Source organism: Dermochelys coriacea, chromosome 12 (genome assembly GCF_009764565.3).
Source record: "Dermochelys coriacea isolate rDerCor1 chromosome 12, rDerCor1.pri.v4, whole genome shotgun sequence".
In the NCBI taxonomy this organism is placed as follows: domain Eukaryota; kingdom Metazoa; phylum Chordata; order Testudines; family Dermochelyidae; genus Dermochelys; species Dermochelys coriacea.
The window spans coordinates 23,679,450-23,703,339 of record NC_050079.1 but is presented as its reverse complement, the minus strand read 5'-3'; the positions used below and the strand labels follow the sequence as shown (position 1 = coordinate 23,703,339).

The 23,890-nt window shown below is 40.9% G+C and overlaps 3 protein-coding genes across 27 annotated transcripts in view; 2 read left to right on the top strand and 1 right to left on the bottom strand.

Annotated features, from left to right (window-relative positions):
- The window catches only part of RHPN2 (rhophilin Rho GTPase binding protein 2), a 44,874-nt gene extending 36,289 nt beyond the window's left edge, over positions 1-8,585 (top strand). Inside the window, exons 9-15 of one of the 2 annotated variants that reach the window (XM_038368121.2) lie at positions 336-492; positions 881-1,000; positions 1,710-1,904; positions 3,157-3,233; positions 3,319-3,465; positions 4,748-4,903; positions 7,564-8,585. In XM_038368121.2, the coding sequence (XP_038224049.1) occupies positions 336-492; positions 881-1,000; positions 1,710-1,904; positions 3,157-3,233; positions 3,319-3,465; positions 4,748-4,903; positions 7,564-7,818 (1,107 nt within the window). In that variant the 3' untranslated portion in view covers positions 7,819-8,585. Of the gene's footprint in view, positions 1-335; positions 493-880; positions 1,001-1,709; positions 1,905-3,156; positions 3,234-3,318; positions 3,466-4,747; positions 4,904-7,490 lie in introns of both variants that reach the window. The other variant, XM_038368122.2, reaches the window with a different exon arrangement.
- FAAP24 (FA core complex associated protein 24) overlaps positions 1-23,177 on the bottom strand; it is a 56,003-nt gene extending 32,826 nt beyond the window's left edge. The window contains exons 1-6 of one of the 21 annotated variants that reach the window (XM_043495151.1): positions 22,830-23,016; positions 21,641-21,784; positions 15,079-15,218; positions 14,436-14,588; positions 12,200-12,343; positions 1,537-1,588 (exon numbers count right to left, since the gene is read on the bottom strand). In XM_043495151.1, the coding sequence (XP_043351086.1) occupies positions 1,544-1,588; positions 12,200-12,343; positions 14,436-14,588; positions 15,079-15,218; positions 21,641-21,752 (594 nt within the window). In that variant the 5' untranslated portion in view covers positions 21,753-21,784; positions 22,830-23,016 and the 3' untranslated portion in view covers positions 1,537-1,543. Of the gene's footprint in view, positions 1-1,371; positions 1,589-4,901; positions 5,655-10,322; positions 12,344-14,435; positions 14,589-15,078; positions 15,219-21,640; positions 21,785-22,738 lie in introns of those variants that run through there. The other 20 variants (XM_043495150.1, XM_043495146.1, XR_006275185.1 and 17 more) reach the window with 20 other exon arrangements.
- CEP89 (centrosomal protein 89) overlaps positions 23,080-23,890 on the top strand; it is a 120,945-nt gene continuing 120,134 nt past the window's right edge. For all 4 annotated transcript variants that reach the window (XM_038368116.2, XM_043495138.1, XM_043495140.1 and 1 more), the window contains exon 1: positions 23,080-23,212. In XM_038368116.2, the coding sequence (XP_038224044.1) occupies positions 23,174-23,212 (39 nt within the window). In that variant the 5' untranslated portion in view covers positions 23,080-23,173. The remainder of the gene's footprint in view (positions 23,213-23,890) is intronic.

The window sequence follows — 23,890 nt, the reverse complement described above, 5'->3', positions numbered from 1 at the left end:
ATATTTATATTATATTTCATATTGTGACATCATAGAAATTGGAGATGGAAAAGACCAAATAAGTGATTTAGTCCAATGTCATATAGGATTATTCTATACAATATATTTTACAGTGTTATGTTCAGTCTAGTTTTAAATATCTCCAGAGATAAAGCTTCAGTTTTCCTTTTAATTTCATCCCGTCTAGTCCTTGTATCAGTGTAAAATTTCCTCTTGCTCTCCTCTGTGTAAATAAGTCTTCAAATATTTGTAGATGGTTATATCTCCTCTTGCTAATAACAGAGCTCCTAGTTTTAAAGGCAACTTCTCATACCTAGATGTGTGTTTTATTTTAGGTTGGAGAGGTTTACACGCTTGTTAACACTGCAATGAATCAGGCACCAGTCCAGGCGAACATCCCTTATTCCTGGTCAAATATGGCAAAAATAAAATCAGACCATTACAAAGCTCTGGCACATTACTTTGTTGCTACTCTACTGAGTGACCACCAGTGTAAGAATCCTTTGGTTTTATTTATATATCCATATAAACAACTGCTATTAAGTAAGATTTGTACTGAGGCCAGGACCGGGAGCTAGGAACTTCAGAGTTCTAATATGGACTCTTTCCATGGAATTCCTTTATGGCCTTGAGTTATTTTGTCATTTCCGCATCTGGAATATGGAAATAATGCTTTCTGCCCTTCTTTCCAGGATTAGTTCTTGATTTTTTTAAAAAAGGTCAAAATAATAATCTGGAGTGAAATCACATATTTAGAAGAACGTTTCCAAAATGTTACTACTTACTCTCCCCCCATCCCTCCATCTGCACTCCACCTGCCTGAAGGTACCTGGCACAGAGACACATTAAGGTAGCTAACATATTATGTATGTTGATGTAGTGCATCCCAGTGATGATGAAGACAAACAGGAAAAGGCCTGGTCCCAACTGCATGACTACATGCCAGAAGGATTGACATCCCTAACCATTTTAAGGGATAAAGTTCAGCGAAAACGATTAGGTAATTGCAGACTCTATTCAGCGAGTGTATAACTGTTCTAAATTACAATACTGAGAAATATTATCTGTTACCAGTAGATATAGTTAACGGTATATATACAGAATATATATGCTATAGCTGCATCAAGCAAAGCTCATGTAACCAATTTTATTATATGATTATAACTGGTGTGTTCCCATTATTAAGTGTATCAGTTAAGAGGAAAATTATGTTTTGAAGAGAAAAACGTCTCTCGAAATTCAAGCTGTGGTAATAATAGGATGAATTGGGTTCTGTTACACCATGTAGCTCATTAAAATCAATTGAAATGTGGCAGAATCTAGTCCAACTTCTTGTGTTTATAGTGACTTCGAATTATACATGAAGCTGACTTACTTTTGAAAATGTCTCTATATTAGGAATACATAGGCACTAAAAACACTGATGTAATCAAGTTAAATCTTAAGCCAAGGGTTTGATTCGGCAACACTTCAGTGAATAAGTAATCTTTACTCATGCTGCTACTCCCACAAAATCAGTGGGACCTACTCCCATGAGAATCACTTAGTTGATCAAGAATCGTATGATTGGGCCTTCAGCCTTTCCTTCCTGTGGGATAAAATGTTTGGCGAAGATTGTTAGAAAAATCATCTTAGCCTTATGTATTGTTTACATTACAATTAAAATAAATAAAAGGCAAACGATTGCTAATGGTTTCTACTTTCTTTAGGGAAAGCACATTTACGCAAAGCCATTGTTTATCATGAAGAAGCACTGAGGGTCTGTGGTTTGTGCAAGCAGCTGCGGAATATTGACATTCTTCAGGAGATCCTGTCAGTTGCTCACAAGCGTTCACTTACCAAGTATGCTCAGCATGAGCAGGAAGATGACTTCCTGAGTTTAATGGAAGCATCCTCTGTCCTTCGTAAGTATCCCCAACTGAAAAATCAAGATTTTTCCAAAGGGACTAGCGATTTTGGTTGTCCAAGTTAAGGCATGTTAAAAGGAGCCTAGTTTTCAGAAAGTGGTGAGCACCCACTTCTGAAAAACCAGCCCCCTTTAAAGGTGTCTCAAGTAACACACCAAAAATTTGTGGCCAAAGTGCATGGAGAAGCACGTTTTGTGTAGTGAACTTAGTCTGTTGATTAGTCCCTAAGTAACAGTGAAAGAATTGTGTAGTTTTGCTACTTTGGTGCCTCTAAGCACATTCATACCATATAGGCTGGTTGCCTGAGATGAGATTTCAGGAAGCCGCCTCTGCACCTTCATATTTAGGGGATGATTGTAAGAAGGCCTCCTGAAAGTGTGTCAGTCTTTGGTGAATGCATCTTTCAGATATAGTGAGTGAAGAAAGCACCTTCTATTTGTTAAAATCTCTCTCTGGCTATAAAATGTAGTTTACTTTGCTTTACATTTTTAATCTCTTCCCACAGTTATTGGCATAAGATATGTACTATAGGAGAGCATAGAGGAAAGAAGTTAGTTGACTGTGAACTTAAATGCTACTGCTTCCTCCTGCATCATCCAGACCATCTACCCTTTACAAAGCATAAACAGACTGGGTTCTCTTTTGTTTGTTGAGCTCTACTTGGATTTTTAGTATATACGCTGAAGAAGCCTTGTGGAACCTGACACTTCATTTTGCTAACATAATGTCTGTCTGTCTCCCTATGTTATTTATCCTGATGCTTGGAAAGATTAGATTTTTAATTGGCAAATGTTGATGTCAGTTTTGCTGTACACATTTCCATCAAAATATACAAACTGGCAAAGAAAGAAAAATACTGCTTTAGAACTTATTGGAGTTGAAGGATATTTACTTTGTCATCATATCAAAATATACAATTTGGGTTTTAATAGTTTTAATGTTTTGAATCTGTCTGTCATTAAATAATTGTCTGGCCCTCTGTTTCCCACAACTGTGAACATTTAAATTGATTTAAAAAAAAGCTCTTAAAAATAACATTGATATTTGTTAAAATTATAAAAAAAAAAAATAAGAGTTCTGACAAGCTTACCTGTCCTACAGTCTAGTAGTGGTGTAGGAGAAACTAATAGCTTGAGTGTAAAAAGGGTAGCATGTGAAGCTTTCTCTGTCCACCCTGCCAATAGAAGCTTTGTGTTTGGCTGTTAATCTGGAACCTGAAAACTAGTTTGTTTTTTCACTTTTGTTTTAGCGAAAACAGAGCATAAAGTAGAAATGGTTGTTCCTCAGTTCTCCAAGGTGAAAGTGAAAGACTTCTTTGAGAGGCTGGTAGGTTGCACACTATAATGCCTAATACTTGCTTGTGAGCCATTTTGCATTTAATGACTACGTTCTGCCACTCTGCATCCTACAGGGCCCATTGCCTGTGTTTTCTGCCAAGCAGAGATGGACAGTGCCACGCACTATTCATTTCCATTGTCAAGAAGGGGAATTGGGATTCACTCTTAAAGGGGGCCCACCCGTGCAAATTCACTGTCTCGATCCCAGTTGTTCTGCAGCAGTAAGTAGAGTGTGGAGTTTTAATATTTTTCTCTCTAGGTTCTTAATTTGCTGTGATTTCTCAATCTAGCCAAGTCATATGCAACAGTAAGGCACCTAGATTTGTGCAAATAAAATATTCTCTGTACCAATCAGTGTGTTTTTTAAAGAACTAAATGTAATACACTAACACACACATTAGACATTATCCGTTTTAAATGCAAAAAGACAAGGTAAATGCAGTGATAAAGTAATAATTTGAACACCTGAATTCAGGAAATGCAGCTCACTTGCATTGGTATGTGGAGTATTTTTGAATTTTAATTAAGCTGTTAAATGCAATGCCATACTACATACAGCATCTGCAATTTGAGCAGGTTAACAGTGCAGTGTCAACTTTAACATTATCTAACTCTAATGTGAAGATTACAAATTTAAAATAGGACTGATTTCTTCTGTGTACATTTAATAAATAAAGATGACCCACAAGTACCATAATCAAATACATTATTCACCATCTATTTCAGAAGGCTGGAAGAAGAAAAGCCATGAGAGAGAAGGGGGAGAAAAAGAGCACTGAGTAGAGGCAAATATCAGGAAACTAAGGAGAAAGAGTATGGGAGGGAATAGAATGTGCCGGTGCTTCCTAATATGTAATCCTCTTTTGTGAATGGGAGGAAAGGGAAAAGGAGGGATACAGAGAAGAGAGAACATGCACAAGAGAAAAGAGACATAACTAAAGCACAGTGAAAGGCAGAAGCAAGCATTGACCTGCTAAACCCAGGGTTGTGAGTTCAATCCTTGAGGGGACCATTTAGGGATCTGGGCAAAAAAAAAAATGGGGACTGGCCCTGCTTTGAGCAGGGGGTTAGACTAGATGATCTCCTGAGGTCCCTTCCAACTCTGATATTCTATGATGCAGCAAAGACTAAATAAGTTTATATTAAAATACAAATAAAAAAAGTGGAAGAGTGAGAAAGGAAAAGGATAAAATATCTAATAGTAAAATGATGGGAATGCCAAACTAAATAAACTTTAAATTTTTAAACTGTTGAAGATTTTTATGAAAAAAATAAACACAAAGAACAAACAGGAGACAGGAAAATTTAATTGTACGCTAATCAAATTAATGTATTGCAGTTCACAAAAAAGGGTAATTTTATATGCATTAAAATGGTGCTTGGTGTTTTGTTCTGTGATGTCTGAGTTTTGTATGAAGCCTGGAAGGGGACAAAAATACCTTTGGAGAAAAACTTTTCACAACTCCAGCTGATGCTAATAATTTGCACAAAATTATTTTACAGTTAAAGGGTCTGAAAGAAGGAGACTATATTGTTACAATTGATGGCCTGGATTCCAAATGGCTGGAAGTGAATGATGTCTTGGAAAAGTTCAAAAGCATGGCAGAGCATGATATTGAGATTAAGGTTATTAGCTGTCAGGATACGATGGCTTCTGTGGTAAGTAATGGGACAGCTACTTTTCTAAACCTGAAGAACACTCAGTAAATTGAAAAAAACAAAAACTGCCTCACTTTGGGAAGTGAATGCTATCTAATTTGACATAGCCAGATGTCGTGGATTGCTGGTGAATCTAGGCCTCAATCCAGCAAAGCACTTAAGCATATGTTTAAAAGATTCCATTGTGATAAATGGGTCTACTCACATGCTTACAGTTAAGCTTATGTGTAAATGCTTTGCTTAATGAAGGCCATAGGTGATTCCTATAGATATAGGGCGATCGTGCCACCTTTAGCCGTGAAACTCCACAAAGATTAATTCAACTGGTAATTCCAAGAGTTACATCAGTTTTCTTTCCAAACTGACCACGAGGGTGACCCAAAATTGGTATGGTGCTCTACCCCCTCCCTGCTTCCCACTCCATGGCATCATGCCTGCCTTAAGAGCCCTACTCCCATGAAGTGCCTGCTGTGCTAGAGAGAGAGCCTGGGGCAAGATGCGAGTCAGCAAAAGCCATGCTTGACCAAATGTCAGGTCCTGTCATAAAGCAGACGCTTGCTTACAGGTTCATCGTCTAGTACATGAACTTAGCAAAAGGCATGGCTTGGTGAGCATTACTAAAACATAGGCACTTCTGAGAAGTACTAGGTACTCACGTAAACATATTCCAGAAGGCTAGTACAGGTACGCCCCAAAGTAGAGGTATAATATAAACACAATCCATAAGAGATGGTACAGGAACACACCAATCCTGAGTAAGACAGATGGTAGGACAGGATAAAGGATGAGGAAGCTTTGTTCAAACCAACAGGTACATGGCATAGGGTTGGTAACCTATGACATCAGGAATGGAATACATAACTTGTTTGTATCAATGGATGAAAGGAAAAAGTTATAGGAGGGGCACCTTTGGCCAGCATAGGGGGAAGCAGAAACTTGTGCTGCTGACTGAGCTGGTCCATGTGTTAGTGCACCTGTAATCACGGAGCCAGGGCACTAGGACCATGCTTCTTCGATTACAATCCGGGCTGAGTGCCTTCACCATCAGACCAGTCTGTGTTCTTTCTGGGTAGTACTAATGAGGTCTGTTGAACCTGCTATCTGCACAGGGATGGGATGGGATGGCATATGGAGAGAACACACATGCACGTCAACTTACACCACCTGCCAGTAAACATATCTGCATGCTCCTGCAGAGGGAGCAAGCGAAGAAGTTTCACTGTGTGGGAAACAGTTTACTACTGTGTCAAACCATGGCTGAAATTTGGTTCTAGCACTTAATCCTTTGGGGGAAAAAAACTGTTGCTTAAAACCATTTTCATTAACATTTCTGTTTCATAGCATAGGCAAGAATGGAAAGTAAGGGGGTTGTACTTTAGACTTTCCCCCTACAAATATCATGCCTGACCTCCCATGTATCTCCACAAATGGTAATAAAGGCAGACAGTCTAAAATGGCTGCTGGCATTTTTGTCAGCGTATTGTATAACATATTGTGGTCTACGCTGCTGTTGTACCATTACTAGCACTGGCAACAAACAAATTAGACAATATCTTCAGTACAGAGAAAGCCCTGTGTTTGTGACTTCAAGCTTTCCCTCTCCCTGAACCTTGACATTGAATGGGGGAAGTTTACACTGTATTTGTATTGTCGCACAAACCCCAAATAAAGGATTGAGACCCCACTGTGCTAGTTACTGCACGTGCCTCTAATGAAGAATTTATGTCCCAAAAAGCTTGCAATAAAAATAATCACATCTCTCAATGCTATCATTCAGATTGTCTGTCTTTAAAACTCAAACTGTTAAAATACAATTAAAAAAAATTTAGTTTCTGGTGTATACAAAATCCAACAAAAAAGTTAAATACTGTATCACCACCACTTTCCACCATGCATTTTCATGTATACATCTCAGAGTGATTTTTAAAAAAGGGGGTCATTTTCACTTGACAAATGGAGCAACTCGCAAACGGAAAGAAGGGAATGGACTTGCCCATCGTTACATGTGTTTTCACTGGGAATATTTGTAAACATTTTTCTCTGCTCATGCAGCTCCACTGGTGGAAGGAGTAGTGAAGACAGGGTGCACTGCCTACTCAGTGGTAAAACAAACATTCCACATTTGGTAGCACTAGCCAGAAAACAAACTGTTTTTTTCTCCACATTGAGAAGCACACACACAGTCAATGGCAGAGTAGAGAAGAGAACCCAAGTCTTTCAACTCTTAGCTATGTGCTTAATCCACTATTGACATGAACAGATGGGATCAACATCCTTGACTTATGTATTAGATATTCAGGGGCTAAGGGACTATTTTAACCCTGCTAATAAAAAAATATTATATATATATATATAAATCCAGTTACTTAGTTGCTATAGAAATTTTAGACCCAGGGAAAATGATCACAAGATTTTTAAAAAAATGTTAAACCTTAAATAACAAGTAATTTTTGTAGTCTGAACAAAATAAAGAGCCTGTAGTTCAGCTAAGCCTAATGCTGCATACCTTCCAGCATTCCCCAGCAAGCTTTAGGCACATGCTATTGCCATCCTGTATTTTGACTTTGTAAATTGATCATTTCCCCAGGTTTAAGCCTCTCTTTTGTGAATAGAAGTCAACCACAGCATAATGCTTCCTCTTCCCATTACTTTTCCGACAGCATAATAAGAGTGCGACTTATTCTGTGGGAATGCAAAAGACATACTCCTTGATCTGCTTAGCCATGGAAGAGGATAAAATCAACAAGACCAAGAAAGCCACTCCAAAACTGTCCTTCCTAAGTTGGGGAACCAAAAATAGGCAGAAGGCTGCAAGCACCCTGTGCCTTCCCTATGCTGTAGCTGGAAGTTCTCAGAATAAGAAGAAACTTGATTCTCGCTTGACAGTCCTGAACATTGAAAGTTCACTGTACTGAGTCTTCAAAGAGAAGAATCTGTTTTAATGTGAAACTATTTCTAAATGTAGAAGAATCTTTGTGCATGTGCCAGAAATGTGAAACACATGTGGAAGGGGCTATATACTAATCTTTTACACCTATGTAAACAAAGACCAACTCCACCGACCTGAAGTGTAGTTACTATGCATTTACACTAGTGTAACTGGAGGTCAAACAATTCAAAACTAACTTTGAAAACTAAATTGTTTAGAGTCTGAACATACATGTAGTGTTTGATCAGAATGAGAAGTAGTGTGGGAGGTATCATTTGTAAAAAAACAAAAAAAACCCTAACTGAAACTGGACTCCTTTGGAATTTCAGTATGGGGGTGTTTCAGTTTATTTCTGTGCACACTTTAGATGACAGTTATTTATTACATATGATACTGTATATAGAATAGTACTGGACATAAAATGAAGGATTTTTTTAAATTTAAAAATTGAATATTCATAACAAAAAATTAAGCATCAGTTTAAGCTAAGGCTAACTAGAGAACAAATGACAAGAACAGACAAGTTTGTTATGACAGAACTATTATTTGCTTAGGTGAAATTTACCCTGTGCAAAGGAACAGTACAAGGCCTATGTATCATGTAGCTCACACTTCGAGCCCTCATGAATGTTTTCCTTCTACATAAGCGTGAATTTCACTGTAGGAAAAGAATTGCAATAGCTTAACCATGAAAGGAGATCACATTTCAGCTAGAAAAGGGGTTGACAGTACTAATTAAAAAACAAAACAAACCCACCAAGATTCACTTTTAATGTCTTATGCCCTGTTAAATTTATTAGAAATAAGGTTTGTTCCCAACTTGAAATTATTTAACTCAAAGTACAAACTTTTTGTATTAGCCTTGTTAATATGAGTGATAGCTGTGTATAATTTCACACTTCTACAGCTAAAATAATTCATGAGTCAAAATACGCAATTTATGATGACACTTTAAAAGTGTAATTTTAAAATGGTCTTTAAGTCACTCAGCAATAAATTATTTATTATGTAGTCCAAATGAGAACAAGGGCTGTGCTTCAAAGAATTTATAATGCAAGTAGCCAAATCCTCCTCTATATTGAGCTAAAAAGCAAATTGGGAAGCCATCTAAAGTGTAATTGTGTGATAATTTCCTTATGAGAGAAGATTTGTTTATATATTTTCTGATTGTTTTAAAGTTGCTAACACTGTAGTGTTAGATTAAGATGCTATCTACAGAGTAGATATATGCTGTTTGATACTCAAAACACTAAATAATGGAAAAGTGTACATGCACATTTTGAGACACAGTGGGTATAATCTTTCACTCATGTTTGGTTTTGTGTTATATGATAGATGTAAATATGTTAAATTTAAAAGCTTATTTAAGAATAAAAATCATGCTGCCATTTAGCAGTGGCTTTTTTCATTCTTCTACAGATTGGATGAAACAGTATAACTTACAAAAGTTTCACTGGTTTCAGAGTAGCAGCTGTGTTAGTCTGTATTCGCAAAAAGAAAAGGAGTACTTGTGGCACCTTAGAGACTAACAAAAGTTTCACTGTTGATTTCATTTTGAAGCTATGTGCTAACAGACTCATGTTCATAGTTTCTTCATAAAGAACACAGAATTACCAGACAACTTTCTCAAGTTAGACTTTCATTAATGCAATAATGAAAAGGAGTACTTGTGGTACCTTAGAGACTAACATTTATTTGAGCGTAAGATTTCGTGAGCTACAGCTCACTTCATCGGATGCATTTGCATTTCCACCGAATGCATCCGATGAAGTGAGCTATAGCTCACGAAAGCTTATGCTCAAATACATTTGTTAGTCTCTAGGGTGCCACAAGTACTCCTTTTTTTCAAATACAGACCAACACGGCTGCTACTCTGAAACCTGTTATTGTGCAATAATGGAACTAACCGTATACAACTAGCACCATTACAAGATAAAGTATTCTAAAAATTTTCCAGAATCTTGAGTTATTTTGTAAAGGTTTTTTCATCTTTAAATTTTATGCATTTAAATTTTACAAGTGCTGCAAATCACTTATTCCTTAAGATGTTCACTTTCTCTGCTTTGAATTAGATTGCCATCTTGTGGCAGTCTAGGAATGTCTCAAAGGATTTCCAGTGGACACAGGTAGTAGAGCTTTTATATTTATGCAGGCTACAGTCACTAGAGGATGATATCATACAAATTGTTGAGGTCTGACATTCCATGCAGTAGAATTCAGTAGTCCTCTGTTGTAGGAGGATATAGCAATAACCCTAAGCCTGACAAGATAGTGCTCACATAAATATTCCCCTCTTTCGGGCTTACTTTGTCTTTTAGAATTTAAGCCTATTACCAGGGTAAACAAACCAGTCCTTTTGAAAATCAAATTTTTGACCCACAATTTGGACCTCAAATGTACTTTCATGGCTAAATATCAGAGACCCCCCCCATACCAAATCATTTTTCATAACTTTTGCAATATTTTCTGGCAACTCACAGGAGACTCATAGCTCATCACAGCTAGTTTATTTTTAAATGACCAAAACCATTAGGATTTACATTACCAATTCCACAGCAAATTGCTTTGAAAAATAAAGTTCTGTTTGTGCAGTACAAAAACTGTGTCCAACATATGTTTAAAGATTACTTTGGGGGCTAAGATCCTTACAAGGACCACTCACAAGGAACATCTATGGCTGTTACCAAATCCTGGAAATACAGGTTAATAGATTAGCAGCTCAGCCCATTAGCACTAAGTCACTGTTCTAATTACCTACCTTCTTGATTTATTTAATCAACTGAACAGTCAGCCATTTGAAATATTAAAAAGAGTGCATGTCCTGCAGTACCAATAGATAAAAGATTGCCAGGCAATACACACATCAGAGTGTGCAAGAGAAAGGTTTTATAGCCCCACAGTCTATTTAAGGAAAGCGTGTATGTAGGAAGGAGTGAGAGAAGGGACAACAAACATGTATTTACATGAGATTTAAACCTGCAGAAGCAAGCCCCAGGAATGCAATTGCTTGTTCTGTAGTTCCAGGAATCATTGCCATTCAATAATTGGAACATTTAGGGCTAGAATGAAAGTTTACTCTCATCTACTAGTAAGGAGTCAATACCAGTAATTGCTTTCCCTCTGTACTAGATAGTGTCTTGGGTGGGTGTGAAGGGGTCCATTCCCTGCTCCTTCCTTGCCACTCTCCACCCATCTGCACAAGAGGGGGGAGCAGCAGGCCTGCAAAGGCTACTTTCCTGCTGCACAGACCTGCAAGGCAAGTAACCCACCGTAGACTTCCTAACTGGTGTCTGGGGCAAGAGACAATTTTGCTCTAAAGAAATGGAAGGACAGGGACGCTCCATTGACAATTAAGTCCGAGGTAGCCAGGAATGCACAGCAACCCTTTCCTTTATAGGAAACTATTTCAGAAGGGCCAGTACAGGGGAAAGGAAGTTGGACTGTGAAATTTTATATTCTGTGGAAGACGTTGGCATGCCGATAAAGCATAATAGTTATCTTAATCTAGAAAAAAACAAGTATGAACAAACAAACATCCTAGTTTATTGGACATCTTGCACTAAGAAGGAAGTTCATATGATAATATCCAGCAGGTTATTAGAAAAGGGCTCTATTCAAATGAGCATGGAAATGTAAAACCTAAGAAACTGCAGCTGAAAACTGCTCAAAGCAGCCTCCAAAGTAATAAAGCATAGGCTCAGTACTGCAGCTCATACTCATGCTAGTCCCATTTAAAGCGAACAGAACAAAATGGCATGACCACAGGCTGTAGGACTGGGCCCTAAATGAGGTTTATAGAAAAAAAACCCCCAGAGCTCAGACACAAGGGAATAGCACATAATACAAGTGTTCATGCACAATGAGAAACTCAAATAATTCCGACAACCACCATGAAACTGAACTCAGAACATGAAATATAAGGGGCCAGATCATAACTTGGTGTAAATGCAGCTACATCCACATCTGCAGAAGATCTAGCAATACAAGCAGAATTTGGAGGAGACAGAATATGTTGCGTGTGGAGCAATTGAAGCTGTTACAAGGAGAGGGCTGAAATCTCAAGATCCCTGCTCATCTCTTTTTAGTTGCTGATTGGGGGTAACAATACCACCTTCAGAACAGACGCTAGGTGGAAATGGAGTCCATCCTGAATTGTTCTATAAAAATATAAATCAATTCCACCTAGAATAGGACTCAAAGATTACTCTCCACTTCCAAAGGGGAAAACCCTCATGTTTGTCTGAGATATTAATGAGCGAATGTCACTTTGTCTGTGTAAAGAAAGTATGAATTTGTTGTGCTATTGTTTGTCCTACTACTAGCTCGAGGTCCTGGACAGATGCATTGCAAAGCTGGTGGATGCTTACAAATTGCTGTAGTAGAAGCAGAGCTTTTGTTTTCCCAACTCCTGGAATCTGCTGGACTGTCCGAAGTATTGATGCCTCCACTAGCTGGGGACATTTTTTATGAAGAAAGGGGTTACTAGTGTGATCCTTGCTTTGCTCATGGACCTGAAACAAAAAGGAAAGTAGAAGCTGAGCTCTATTTATTTAGTGGAGCCCTGATTTCTGTTTTTCGTAGGTAATTTCATTTAGGTTAAAAAGGAAACTCTATAATCACTTCCATCCATTTACCAGTTAATATGCCCTTTCCCAGAGTAACATGTAATGTAACTGTAAGTGTAAACACTAGCACTTAGCTAAGAAAGAGAGTCATGAGAAATATTAAGGGAAGAAAAGTGGAGTTATACAGTCTACTGTCTGGGCTAAGATAACAGGTACAGGAGGACAAAAACAGGGCAGACCAGAGGAGGGTAGTGGCACCTGGCAGCCAGTCTCAAAGCATAGGTCTCAACTTTGATATTTGCATTACTGTAGCAACTAGGAGACTAGTCACCTTCTTCATACTCATCCATTCTTACTTCTCTGGTCATGTGGGAGGGATGGAACAAGAACAGAAAAAGTTACCGACATTGATGCTGCTGACAACACCACAGCCCTGGACTGAAAATACAAACTTTGGGCTGCCCTCTCCTCACACTCCAAGCAACAGATTTTTAAGTGGTCAGTGTGCAAAAGACTCAGAAGTCAAAATTAGGGCAGATAGTTGATTTTACAAGATATGCAGTATTGAGAGTTTGAGGGCAGATCATGTATTATTCATTGGATTAACTATTCAAAGGCTTCATCTGCTATAGATGGAATATATGAAGTTTTGCATGAATTAAGAAAAAAGGAGGAATGTCACTGGACTATGACTCAGTAGGACACTCAAAGCAAATATGCAACGTAATTGTTTAAAATCTATTTTGAGTGCTGATCAGTCATCAGTTCATGTTGATTAAAATGCAGTCCTTCTCTTAAGGAGGACACAAAAAGTGGCATTTTGGGATTCATATTTAATGAATTCCCAAGACTTCCCAATTAACTGTTCAAGTTTACCAAAAAAATAAAGTTTTATCACTGTTGGCCCTACAAGTGCAACCTGAGGTCTGAAGGAAGACACGTTCTTTCCATTTCATTCAGCACTTTTAATAAAGGTTCTAAGGCCAAACAACATCCTCACTAGACCTGTACAACTTTATTGTCTTCAGATTTCTCACTGATAAACTGAAGACCATGGAATTTGAAGTTGTTTTCACAAGCGTAACATAGTTCTGTAATTCAAGATTAGTATACGTTTCTGTTGATGGTACACAAGAAGAAATAGAATCCAGCTTACTCTTGCCAATTCATTGGCTTTGAAATATTAGCAGGAGCAAAAACCAGTATAAATTGTTATTTCGGACACAAAGGGAAGCAAATGTGACCCTGAAAATATACCCCGAGCAGTCAGTTTTCATAGTAAAACCAAATTTTACTTACATCAGGTCAGTGTTGTATTTTCTCTGTTAAGGCTTTCATTTCTTGGGCTCTGCTCTGAAGTAACTCGTTAAGCAGAGCTTTGTCTTACCTGACCTTTATTACCAGCACTTCAGTTTTCTCAGCTGATTCCCTCACAATGAAGTGCCTTTGATTAACCAACCATTTTGGTAAGGCAAACATATATTTCCCATTAGTTTAGATGAAGGCCTGCCAAGTCTTATAGAAAAATCTACTTGTTTCCTAACACGAATTAGTACTCTGATCCCACCATCTGCTCAGATAAATGAGCAATTGAGTAGGTGGAAATATAGCAGTGAGAGTACCAGATCTTAAAGACAACAAATATAAAGATAGATATAGTACTCCTGACCTGAGAAGACCTCAAAGCCCTAAACATGCACATACTGGACAAAAGTTCAGTGAAGAAAGTTTGCTGGCATATTCCAATGCATACCCACATGGGGAAATCCAAATTCAATTTTCCACAAGTTTGGCCCCTTGCTTCTTAAACTTACAGGTGCTAGGAACGACAAGAAGGGAGCAATATGTTATTTCTGAGTCACCTCTCTATTCCGCAGGGAATGCGCAAAGCAGAGTTGAAAATCCAGAAGAGGATCATGTGTAACTCTTAACTTGGAATACAAGTTGCTAAGACATGAACCCCCCCCCCCCAAAAAAAACGCAACACATTTTCAGACTTAATTGATGTTTGCTCACTGGCACAGACACTAGTACTTACTAGCTGGATAATAAGTTGAGATGCTTCTCCCTGATTGGCCACTGGAAGCAATGTCATTCCAAGTTCTAGCACAATAAACTTCTGCACTGTCGGAAAGTATTGATCACTTATCTGGGTTTTTTCAACTATCACAATCCCATGAAGACTGCTGGCCTTTCATAAAGAAAAACAACAGTGAGGGGAAACAAGTCTTACATCTAGCGATACTTCTCCAAATGGTTAAGCAACAGCCCTGGCCGTCAGGGAATTAATACTGAAGGAGGTGGAGAGGAAAATGTACCTCAAACCCCCTTTTACACCAGCCTAAAAAGGAGTCAATATGAGTCTAGGAATGACCCACAGCATTTGCTGCAATACTTTATTTGAAATTCTAGAAAACAAGAGTGATTAAACAGATTTAGTGGATGTTTAAGTCAGTTTTCAGATGGAAAATTTTTTAAATGAATTTAAGTCCAATAGGAAACAAAATATTCATCAAAATCTGATTATTAGAATGTTTTCTATTTTTAAAGCTTAGGTTAATAAATTGAATGTATTATTAATGTGGATTCTTCTATTAAGGGGTAACCACCTCAGGTTTTCTAATGGGAGCTTTTCCTTTCCCCGCCTTTTTTTTTTTTTTTAAACTTTGTGTAGGACTTACATTTCTAAACCGAACAAGACGTCTTTTGAAGCCATTTCCTGCCACCAAATCTGCTTCAGAAATATACAAAATGCAAGATCTGTTTGAAAGATGAAAATCCACAAGTCCTAAGCCATCTTCAAGAATTAGCTTAATTTTCCCTTAAAAATAAGATTGTAAAAAGAAAATTGTAACAATAAAACCTAGTTTTATATTGCCTTGACAGATATTTTCCATTAAAATACAGGAATTTCATGCTCCAATCTTTCAAATACTTATGTGGTTAAGTCCCACTGACTTCAGAAAGCTTGTTTGACTATTTATTGTATACCTTAGAAAAGTCTTCATTCTCTCCTGCAATTGGTGTCAAACTGTTTCCCTTAAAAAACGGAGGCCCCAATCCTTCAAAAATGTATGTTATTTGCATTATTGTAGAGCCTAGAAACCCTAGTCATGGACTAGAACCCCACTGTGGTAGGCACTCTACAAACACAGAGCAAAAAGACAGTCGCTGCCCAAAAAGGATACAACCCAATATAAGATGAGAGATTGATACAGGACAGGAGAGTATAAGGAAAACAGTGAGACAATATTGGTCAGCATAATAGGCAGTGGTCTCAGCACACCCGCCACCTAACTGCTGCCATGATTTTTGTGTAGGCATCACAGTAAAGGAAAGTTCTAAGAGAAATTTGAAGGAACACAATGAAGTGGTTTTGCAGATAATTACCAGAGCATGAGGAGCAGCATGAGAAAAAGCACCAAGATGCTTGTTTGAAATTTTAAAAAGTGAGCGATAGAGGCTGGCATCATGGGCTGACTGGAGGCAGGAAATGACATATTGGTAGTGAGATATGATAGGTAGGGTGAAGATAGGAGGGATGCAAAGAGCAGTGGCACGGTCAAAATGACAGACTAGGAAAATGATTTTTCCAGCAGCATTCTGAATGGATATCAGAAGGCAAGATTGCATTTCTTAAGGCCAGAGAGCAGGATCAAGACACAAGATGATGAGAGCTTGGATGACAGTTTTAGTTATGTGGATGAATAGGAAAGGCATAACTTTGTTATGCAACTTTGAGATGTTACACAGAAAAAAAAAATCTGCAAATCTGAATTTGAGGACCTAGAGAGAGGTCCCTACCTCTGTGGCTTGTGGTCATTGGATGCTGTAGTTTGCATATATACATATATTATAGATAAATAGCGTGTGCATACATATCTGCTAGATCAGCAGCTGCATGCTGACAACCAATGGAGCTGCAAGAGAAGGAAAGGTTATGTAAACTGGACACGATGGCCTGATCCCACAGCCTACAGGGTACTAAGAAATACCCAGATGGGACAAGCTGTGCCCTGCATACAAGGAAGCAGACTATATTGAAGAATACTTCACCATTTTTGAAAGGTTATGTGAGGTGCATAAAGTTCCAGAGCACAAGAAAGTCCCAACTTTGATTACTAAGCTCTCAAGTAAAGCATTAAATGTATTTAATGAAATGCCAATGAACAGGCTTTGAAATATGCTGAGTTTAAAAAATGCTGTATTTCAAAGATTTCAGATTACTCCTAAAGCATAGAGTACAACATAATGAATGACAAGATGAGTCAGAGAATGTGTGTACAAGTTGTGTGATCTGATGAGAAAATGGGCCAAGAGGAAGGGGGCAGAGAATTATGACCAAATGTTTATTCTCTTAGCCCAGAAACAGTTCCTGAGCACAAGTTCTGAAGAGATCAGCTAAGCTATTTGGGATAAACCCCTGGATTCAGTCCAAACAGCTGATGATCTAGATGATGCATATATGCAAGCTAAAGGCATCCAGTGATCAACAAGCTACAGAGGGAGGGGCAGAAGTGCATTGTAAAAGGGGAACCCTGTTTTAGCCCTAGGAAGAAAGAGGGCGGTTGGGAGACCAGGCACTTACTCCCCAGAAAGGATCCCCTCCTAGAATCACACTCACAGACCCTCTGTACAAGAGAACAGTCCAAGAAGGTGTTTTATATGTGGTTCCACTGAATACATGAGAAACTGTCCTAAACTAAAATGAATCTAAACCTACATCCCAACCAACACAGGTTAATGCAGCTGTCATTAGCACAGAGGTGCCTACAGGGCCTTTGATTAATTTGGTGAGGTCTGACCTGTTGGAGGTGGTCAGGGAATTAAAGTTGCCCAAGTGAATGGCAAAGAATGGCTACAGTGGGGAGAGACTGGTGCCCAGATTTCTCTGGTCAGGGAAAGCATGGTCAAAGAGAATGATATGTTACTTGGCCAGTAAGTAGAGTTCCTGGCACTAGGAAGATAGAAATTCCTGTGCCTTTGAGTAAGGAGCATCTGGAGTGGGAAGGCTCAAAGGGTACCTTAAAAAGTTGGGGCACTGGATTGTATTCTCATGGAAATGCTGGTGGGAAGTGACATCTTAACTACGTCTAAGGTAGTTAATATTTTAACCCATAGTAAAAAGGACTACTGTTCTGTGATGCCAGACGGGAATGGTAAAGACACAGAAACTACTGTGGATGGAGGAGAAACACTTCCAGCTCTGGCTCAGCAGAAGGAAGCAGTGTGTTTTTAAGTATGGGACAGGTTGATTCAAACTCCTATGTAGCAGACAGAAGTAGCATGAGAGTGGGGCTATGTGGGGAGGAGTTAACCCCGTTACTGCAGCAGTCCCTGTTGTCAACTGCCAGTGTTTTGCAGCTGAATGGAGGGCAGATACCACTGTGGGGTGCATAAGAGGACATGTCCTTGAGGGAACCTCAGTAAGGGACAATGCAGAAAGGTTTTTTGAAGAAGGAAAGCTCCCATGGGGAAGGACAAAAACCTGGGAAACCTTACAAGCAACTAGTTGTGCCTGCCCTGCACCACGGGGAGTTAACATTGCTAGCCCACAGCTGCTCTTTTGCTGGCTACATGGGGGCACAGAGAACCTTCAATAAGTTAAAGAAGAATGTAATGGCCAGGGATACAGAATAATGTGAGGAATTATTGCAAATCTTGTGAGTTATGTCAGAAGAGACCAACCTGCATGACTCTAAAAAGTTCCTCTTTACCCCTTGCCTATGATACAAGAGGCAGCCTGTAGGGAAGCAACAGACACTGTGGGACCTATCTCCTGTCCAACCCAAAAGGGGAAGAGATATCTTGGTTGAAGTGGATTTTGCCCCTAGATATCCAAAGGCAGTGGCTCTATCTAACATAGAAGCTGACCCTGTGGGAAAAGCCCTTTTCACTATTTTCAACACAGTGGGTTTCTCTAAAGAGATTTTAATCAGAGTGTGGGGTCAAATTTCATGTCCCAGCAGCATGTTACAGTGACGTAGATGGCAGGATTTACCCACAGCTTGCTATTTTAACTGAGGTTTACACTTCAAGAACTGGTAAAATAGTTAAGGGATTCTCAAGTGGAATCACTGGCTGCAAAAAGTTATAGTTTTATTATTTTCTGTTTATTTCGGGTGAGGAACTAGAAAAAAAGGAAGTGCAAAATTGAGTAGACATGCTAAAGCAGAGGTGGGCACTCTACCGCCTGCGGGCCACATCCGGCCCTTGGGACCATTCTGCCCAGCCCTTGAGCTCCTGGCCGGATGGCTGGCTCCGGCCAGGTGGCTTGACTTCCAGTCCTGCCGCTCTGAGTGGCACAGTAAGGGGGTGGGGAGGTTGGATAAGAGGCAGGGGGCCTCGGGGGGGGGGGGGAGTCAGGGAACAGTTGGATGGGGTGGAGGTTTGGAGGTGGGGAGGCAGTTGGGAATGGGGAACGGGGGGGTTAGAGAGACATGGGAGTCCCGGGGGGCGGGGGTGTGGATAGGTCAGGGCAGTCAGGGGAAGGGGGAGATTGGATAGGGGATGGGGCAATGGGGTGGTGATTAGGGGCAGGGGGTTCTGGGAGGCGGCGGTCAGGGGACAAGGAGCAGGGGGGCATTGGATAGGTCGGAGGTTCCGAGGGGGGCAATCAGGGGGCAGGAAGTGGGAGGGGGTGGATGGGGGCAGGGGGCCAGGCTGTTTGGGGAGGCACAGCCTTCTCTACCTGGCCCTCTATACAGTTTTGCAACCCCTTTGTGGTCCTCAGGCCAAAAAGTTTGCCCACCCCATGCTAAAGGAAAAAAAGGCAAAGACATAGCCCTCATTGAGGCAGCAACACAATTCAAAGTGGCCAAGACAGAGTTACAGAAGTTGGAGGTGGCTGAGTGGACCAAAAAGATGGAAATGGCTAATATGGAGGACTGTGACCACCAGAAATGGAAAACACACCAACGAGCCAGAAAAGCTGATCTGAGAGCCAAGGAAAGGGAGGCAGAAACCTGTTGCATGTAACAGTGGCACTGGTAAAATAGTTTTAAGTGATTCTTAAGTGAAACAGCTGGGAACAGTCAAAGAAAGGTTACAGTTTTATTATTTTTTGTTTGTTTATTCTGGGAAAAAAACAGAACAAAGGAAAGCATACCGTAAAGATGAGTAAGGAGCAGAAAAGGCCAGAGACTGAACCCCAAGGGATCAATGCGACTCTAGAAACAAAAGACGACTTTTAAGTCTTTTTGTATGTCCTTAATGACAGGTTTCAGAGTAACAGCCGTGTTAGTCTGTATTCACAAAAAGAATACTGTTTGTATGTCCTTAAGTTATCCTTCACCTCAGCAGACAAGGAAAACCATCACCTTGGACCCCGAAGGGATCCTAGCTAAGAATTAGCCAGCTATTGTGAGGAAATGAAGATGGGTGAAGAAGCTACCTTGTACAGACTGCATCTTCTTAAGGTAGGTTTTAACCATGAGAAAGTGTATTTTTTACTTTTGCTTGTGTAACCATTTCTATCTTTATTCCTTCTAACTGATATCACTTATGTTCTTTCATTAATAAACCTGTTTTATTTTTGATTATAAACCTGCTCAGTGCAGTGTTTGAAGGGAAGGGTGTGTTAACCCCAGTTAAGTTAATGTACTGTAATGTACTGACTCTTTAAAAGAGCAGAGAACTTAATATCTTCCACAAATGTATAGTGATAAGTTCTTTGCCTCACAGAGTGCCATCTCTGAGGAGCTCAGGGGCTGGAATTCAGTGATTGTTACCTGCTAGGCAAGGGTTAAGACTGGTAGAGTCTCAAGGGGTTTGTTGATAAGGAAGACAGGCTGGTGTGGCAGAGAGCTGACAATCTAATCTACAGGAAAGCTCACTCCTGGTGAGGCAGAGATAACACAGTAGCTCACAGCTCTAGGTATCCCCAGCAACATGTTACAATAAACTGAATTTGAGGACCTAGAGAGAAGTCCAAGTCGAAAAGGACACCCAGGTCATGGAACTGAGTGACAGGCAGAATAGTAGTGTTGTTCACAGTGATCAATAAATGAGGTAGCAAGGAGACGTATGCATGCAGAGCTCTGCTTTAGCCATGTTGAGCTCAGTCAATGACTAGACATCTGCAAGGTAACAGAGAGTCAAGCAGAGTTTTTAGTTTGGACAGAGAAGAAAAATCTGAAGTAGAGGTGCATCTGTGAGTGTAAGCATAGAGATGTTGTTGTAGTTGAATTTGTGTTTGTGGGTAAGACTACCCAGAGATAAGGTGGAAGAGGAAAAAAGAAGGGGACCCAAGGACAGAGCTCTGTGGAACCCACACAGAAAGTTGGGGTCGGGGGAGAGAAGGGAGAAGAAAAGGATCATCTGAAGGAGTGATTATAAAAGTAGAAGAACCAGGAGAGGACACAGTCATGGAAGCCAAGAGAGTACATATTTCAGTCTACAGTGTTAAAGGTGGCGGACAGGTCAAGGGGGATGAGGATGCAGTACTGGTTCTGAGATTTGGCTAAGAAGAGGTAATTAGAGAGTCTGAAAAAAAGGAGTTTCAGTTGAGTGCACGAGGCAGAAACCAGAGCAGAGAGGGCCTAGGATAGAACTGGAGAAGAGAAGCTTCAAACAGCAACTGTAAACAGCCCCATTCAATGAGCTTAGAGATAAAAGGGAGAAGGGTTGATAGATGGAGAGGCAAAGTGGGGTCAAGGGCAGTTTTAAGATGGGAAAGATTGAAGCATGTTTACATTGTGAGGAGAAAGAGTCAGAGAGGAGTGGGAGGCTGGCATTAGTGTTAACTTCCAAAATATATAGCCAAAGAATGGGGGCTCTCTTCAATAAAGCACTTTTTCAACAAAAACAAGCTTTTTGTTATGACTTTTCACTAACTTCTATGTGATTCTAAAAGCATCTCCTAAACATTACTTGATCCTGAACCTAGACACACTAATGTGGTCTCTATACCCAGGTAGAGCCCAGGGACTTCAATGAGGTCTACCCCCATGGATCCATTTGCAGAACTTGGGCCTATGTTTGTAAAGAATAGAATTCTAATATAGGTTACTGGCAGCTTCTCATTTGTATTGCACAGAGAGCAAGCATGACTGGACTGAAGCTAGGATATGGAAAACAATGCTATGATGTACAAATGGGAACTTTTAAGCCAGTAGAATTGCAGTTTACTTTATTTTAAAATTCTATATAGGACAAAGCAGATTGCTTGATGAGCTGGAATCAGTATCAAAACCACTTTGAAAAGAGAGTTATTATATTTTTGTGCTTTATTTACATGCTTACCTTGTAATCCTTGAGCTATCTGTGACCCTCTCCATTTCTCATTTCCAATCACATGTCCGTAAGGGACACTGACAACTCCTGCTTTGACAGGAGTGGTTTCTTTTGCTGTCATTTAAACTCCTTTTACATGTTATTTACCAGCAGCTAAACAGGGGAATGTGAAAAATGTTATTTCATCCCTTACCACCCAACCTCAAAATCCATCCAACAGTCTAGTCTGGCGGCAATCATCTACAGCGGGTTCTAGCCAGTCCTTCAAAATGTACTATATTAGATGGTTAAATAATAAAACAGGAGAGGAAGGATATTTTTGTGGTTCAAACACAGGCCTAGAAATCAGAAGAAGTAGGTTCTATTCGCAGCTCTGCCATCAATTGGAAAAAAAACAAATTTAAAGTTCAACCCCACAAGTTCATCCATCTGCCTTCAAAAGCCCTTTCAATTCCTTCAGTTGTCTCTGAAAGTTTTTTGTATTTTTAATAGAAAGATCACTGAAGAAATATTTGCCAATGCCAAGTGGTCAAAAATCCAGAGTCAGACTCCCAGAAATGAGATTAGCTTAAAATATTTTTTAAGTTTTTTTCCTCTAGTTTTGAGCCTTTAGGGCTCACATTGCCAAGCTTTTCTCTGTAACCCTGAGGGCTAGCTACACGCTTAGGTTCCCCGGTAATCACATGACTCCAAGACTTTAAGAAAAAAAAACACCAAATACCCCACGAGTCAGTGATGTTGGGAATTTATAGCTGTGCCAGAGAAGCCAACCCAGTCTCGCAGAGACAGACATTCACAGCACATACATTGCAGGACCCTTCCCGAGTGCCTAGCAGTCGTTCACACTGGGCGTGTCTGTGCCTCAGGGAGGTGAAGGCTTGCACCGACGCCGGCCCACAGCGCTCTGCACCTGCTGCTGTGAGGAATCATGGCCTTAGCCGTGCGGCAGGGCAGCGGTCGAATAGTGCACAGGGACCCCGGGTTCAGTCAGCCCCTTCGGACAGGAAAGCAGCAGCAGCAGCAGCCGCCGCCGCCCCCGCGCGAACCACCAGAGCGGTTTAAGGGACTGGCCGGCCACGACACTAGTCTTAACGCCCAGTCGCTTACAGGAGCGCCATGGGATTATCACCCCTCGTGGGCGACCCGCGCCGCTTTCGAGACCCCTCCCCAATTGACTGCTTAGAACGGCTAACCTCACCGTCGCGTGCCGTGCCGCCAGAACCACCGTCCTCCGCTTACGCGGCAGCCAGCAAACCAGACCAGAGCCGCGCCGCGCCGAACGTTGAAGATGATTGACAAAGGCAACCACCAATGGGCGTCGAGAGTCGCCAACAGCAAACGCAGGGCGGAAAAGTAGACAGCGGTAACGGCTGAGGGTTGCTAAGGGGAGCGGAAGGTTAAATCAGGCCAGCGCTGATTGGCTGCGGCTTTCCCTTTCTCCAATCAGGCGCGCTGTTGTTGTAAAGCCGGTTGTGAAGGGGTAACTTCTGTGAGTGGCGGTGGCCGTGGCGGCGGGGCTGGTCCCAGTCTCAGCCTGGGCTTATGGCGCTTAGTTTCAGGAGAGGCCGGAAGGGCCCCTTTGTGAGTATTCTCTTGCAAGTCAGAGGGGGTCAAAGGTCAACGGGGGGTCACTGTCCAACGGAGGGGACCCCGGGGGCGTGGGCGGGTGGACCCCCTTCCCCGCAGTGCTGCGCAAGAGGCGGCAGAGCTACGTACAGTCCGGCTTTAGCCTGGCCCAGGTGGCCCCAGAGGCTGGACCTGCCCCTTCTGCAGAGACCGTGGTGAATGTGAAGCATTTGCCAGGCCCGTGACACCAAAGGCGAATCCCGTTATTACATGAGGGTGGCCAAGAGCCCCACGTAGGAGAGGCCTGAGCGAACCGTCGTTATCCCTTCTCTGAGTGATGCTGGGGAGACGCCCCAGCAACAGTTCAGCAGCATTTTCGCTTGTCTCTACTAACTGCTGTGAAAAGGGGGCCCGTCTAAACCCTGCAGATCAGCTGCTCCTCCACTAGGCAACGTAAATCTCATCATGCCTGGCGCTAACCTGACATTGAAATTGCGGGTTCGGTGGTTTGTTCACTGTCCAAAACCAGAAGACGTGCCCCAGGATTCACTGGATGGTGAGGGGAAGTTCTGCACAGGAGTGGTTTGGCATCTGGGAGGAGAGAGTAAATAGGGCCCACTCTCTTTTCTCACTCAGTTCTTTAATTACCTCTTCTCTCTCCTGACCCCACCCCCAAAAATGCCACACTGTGGC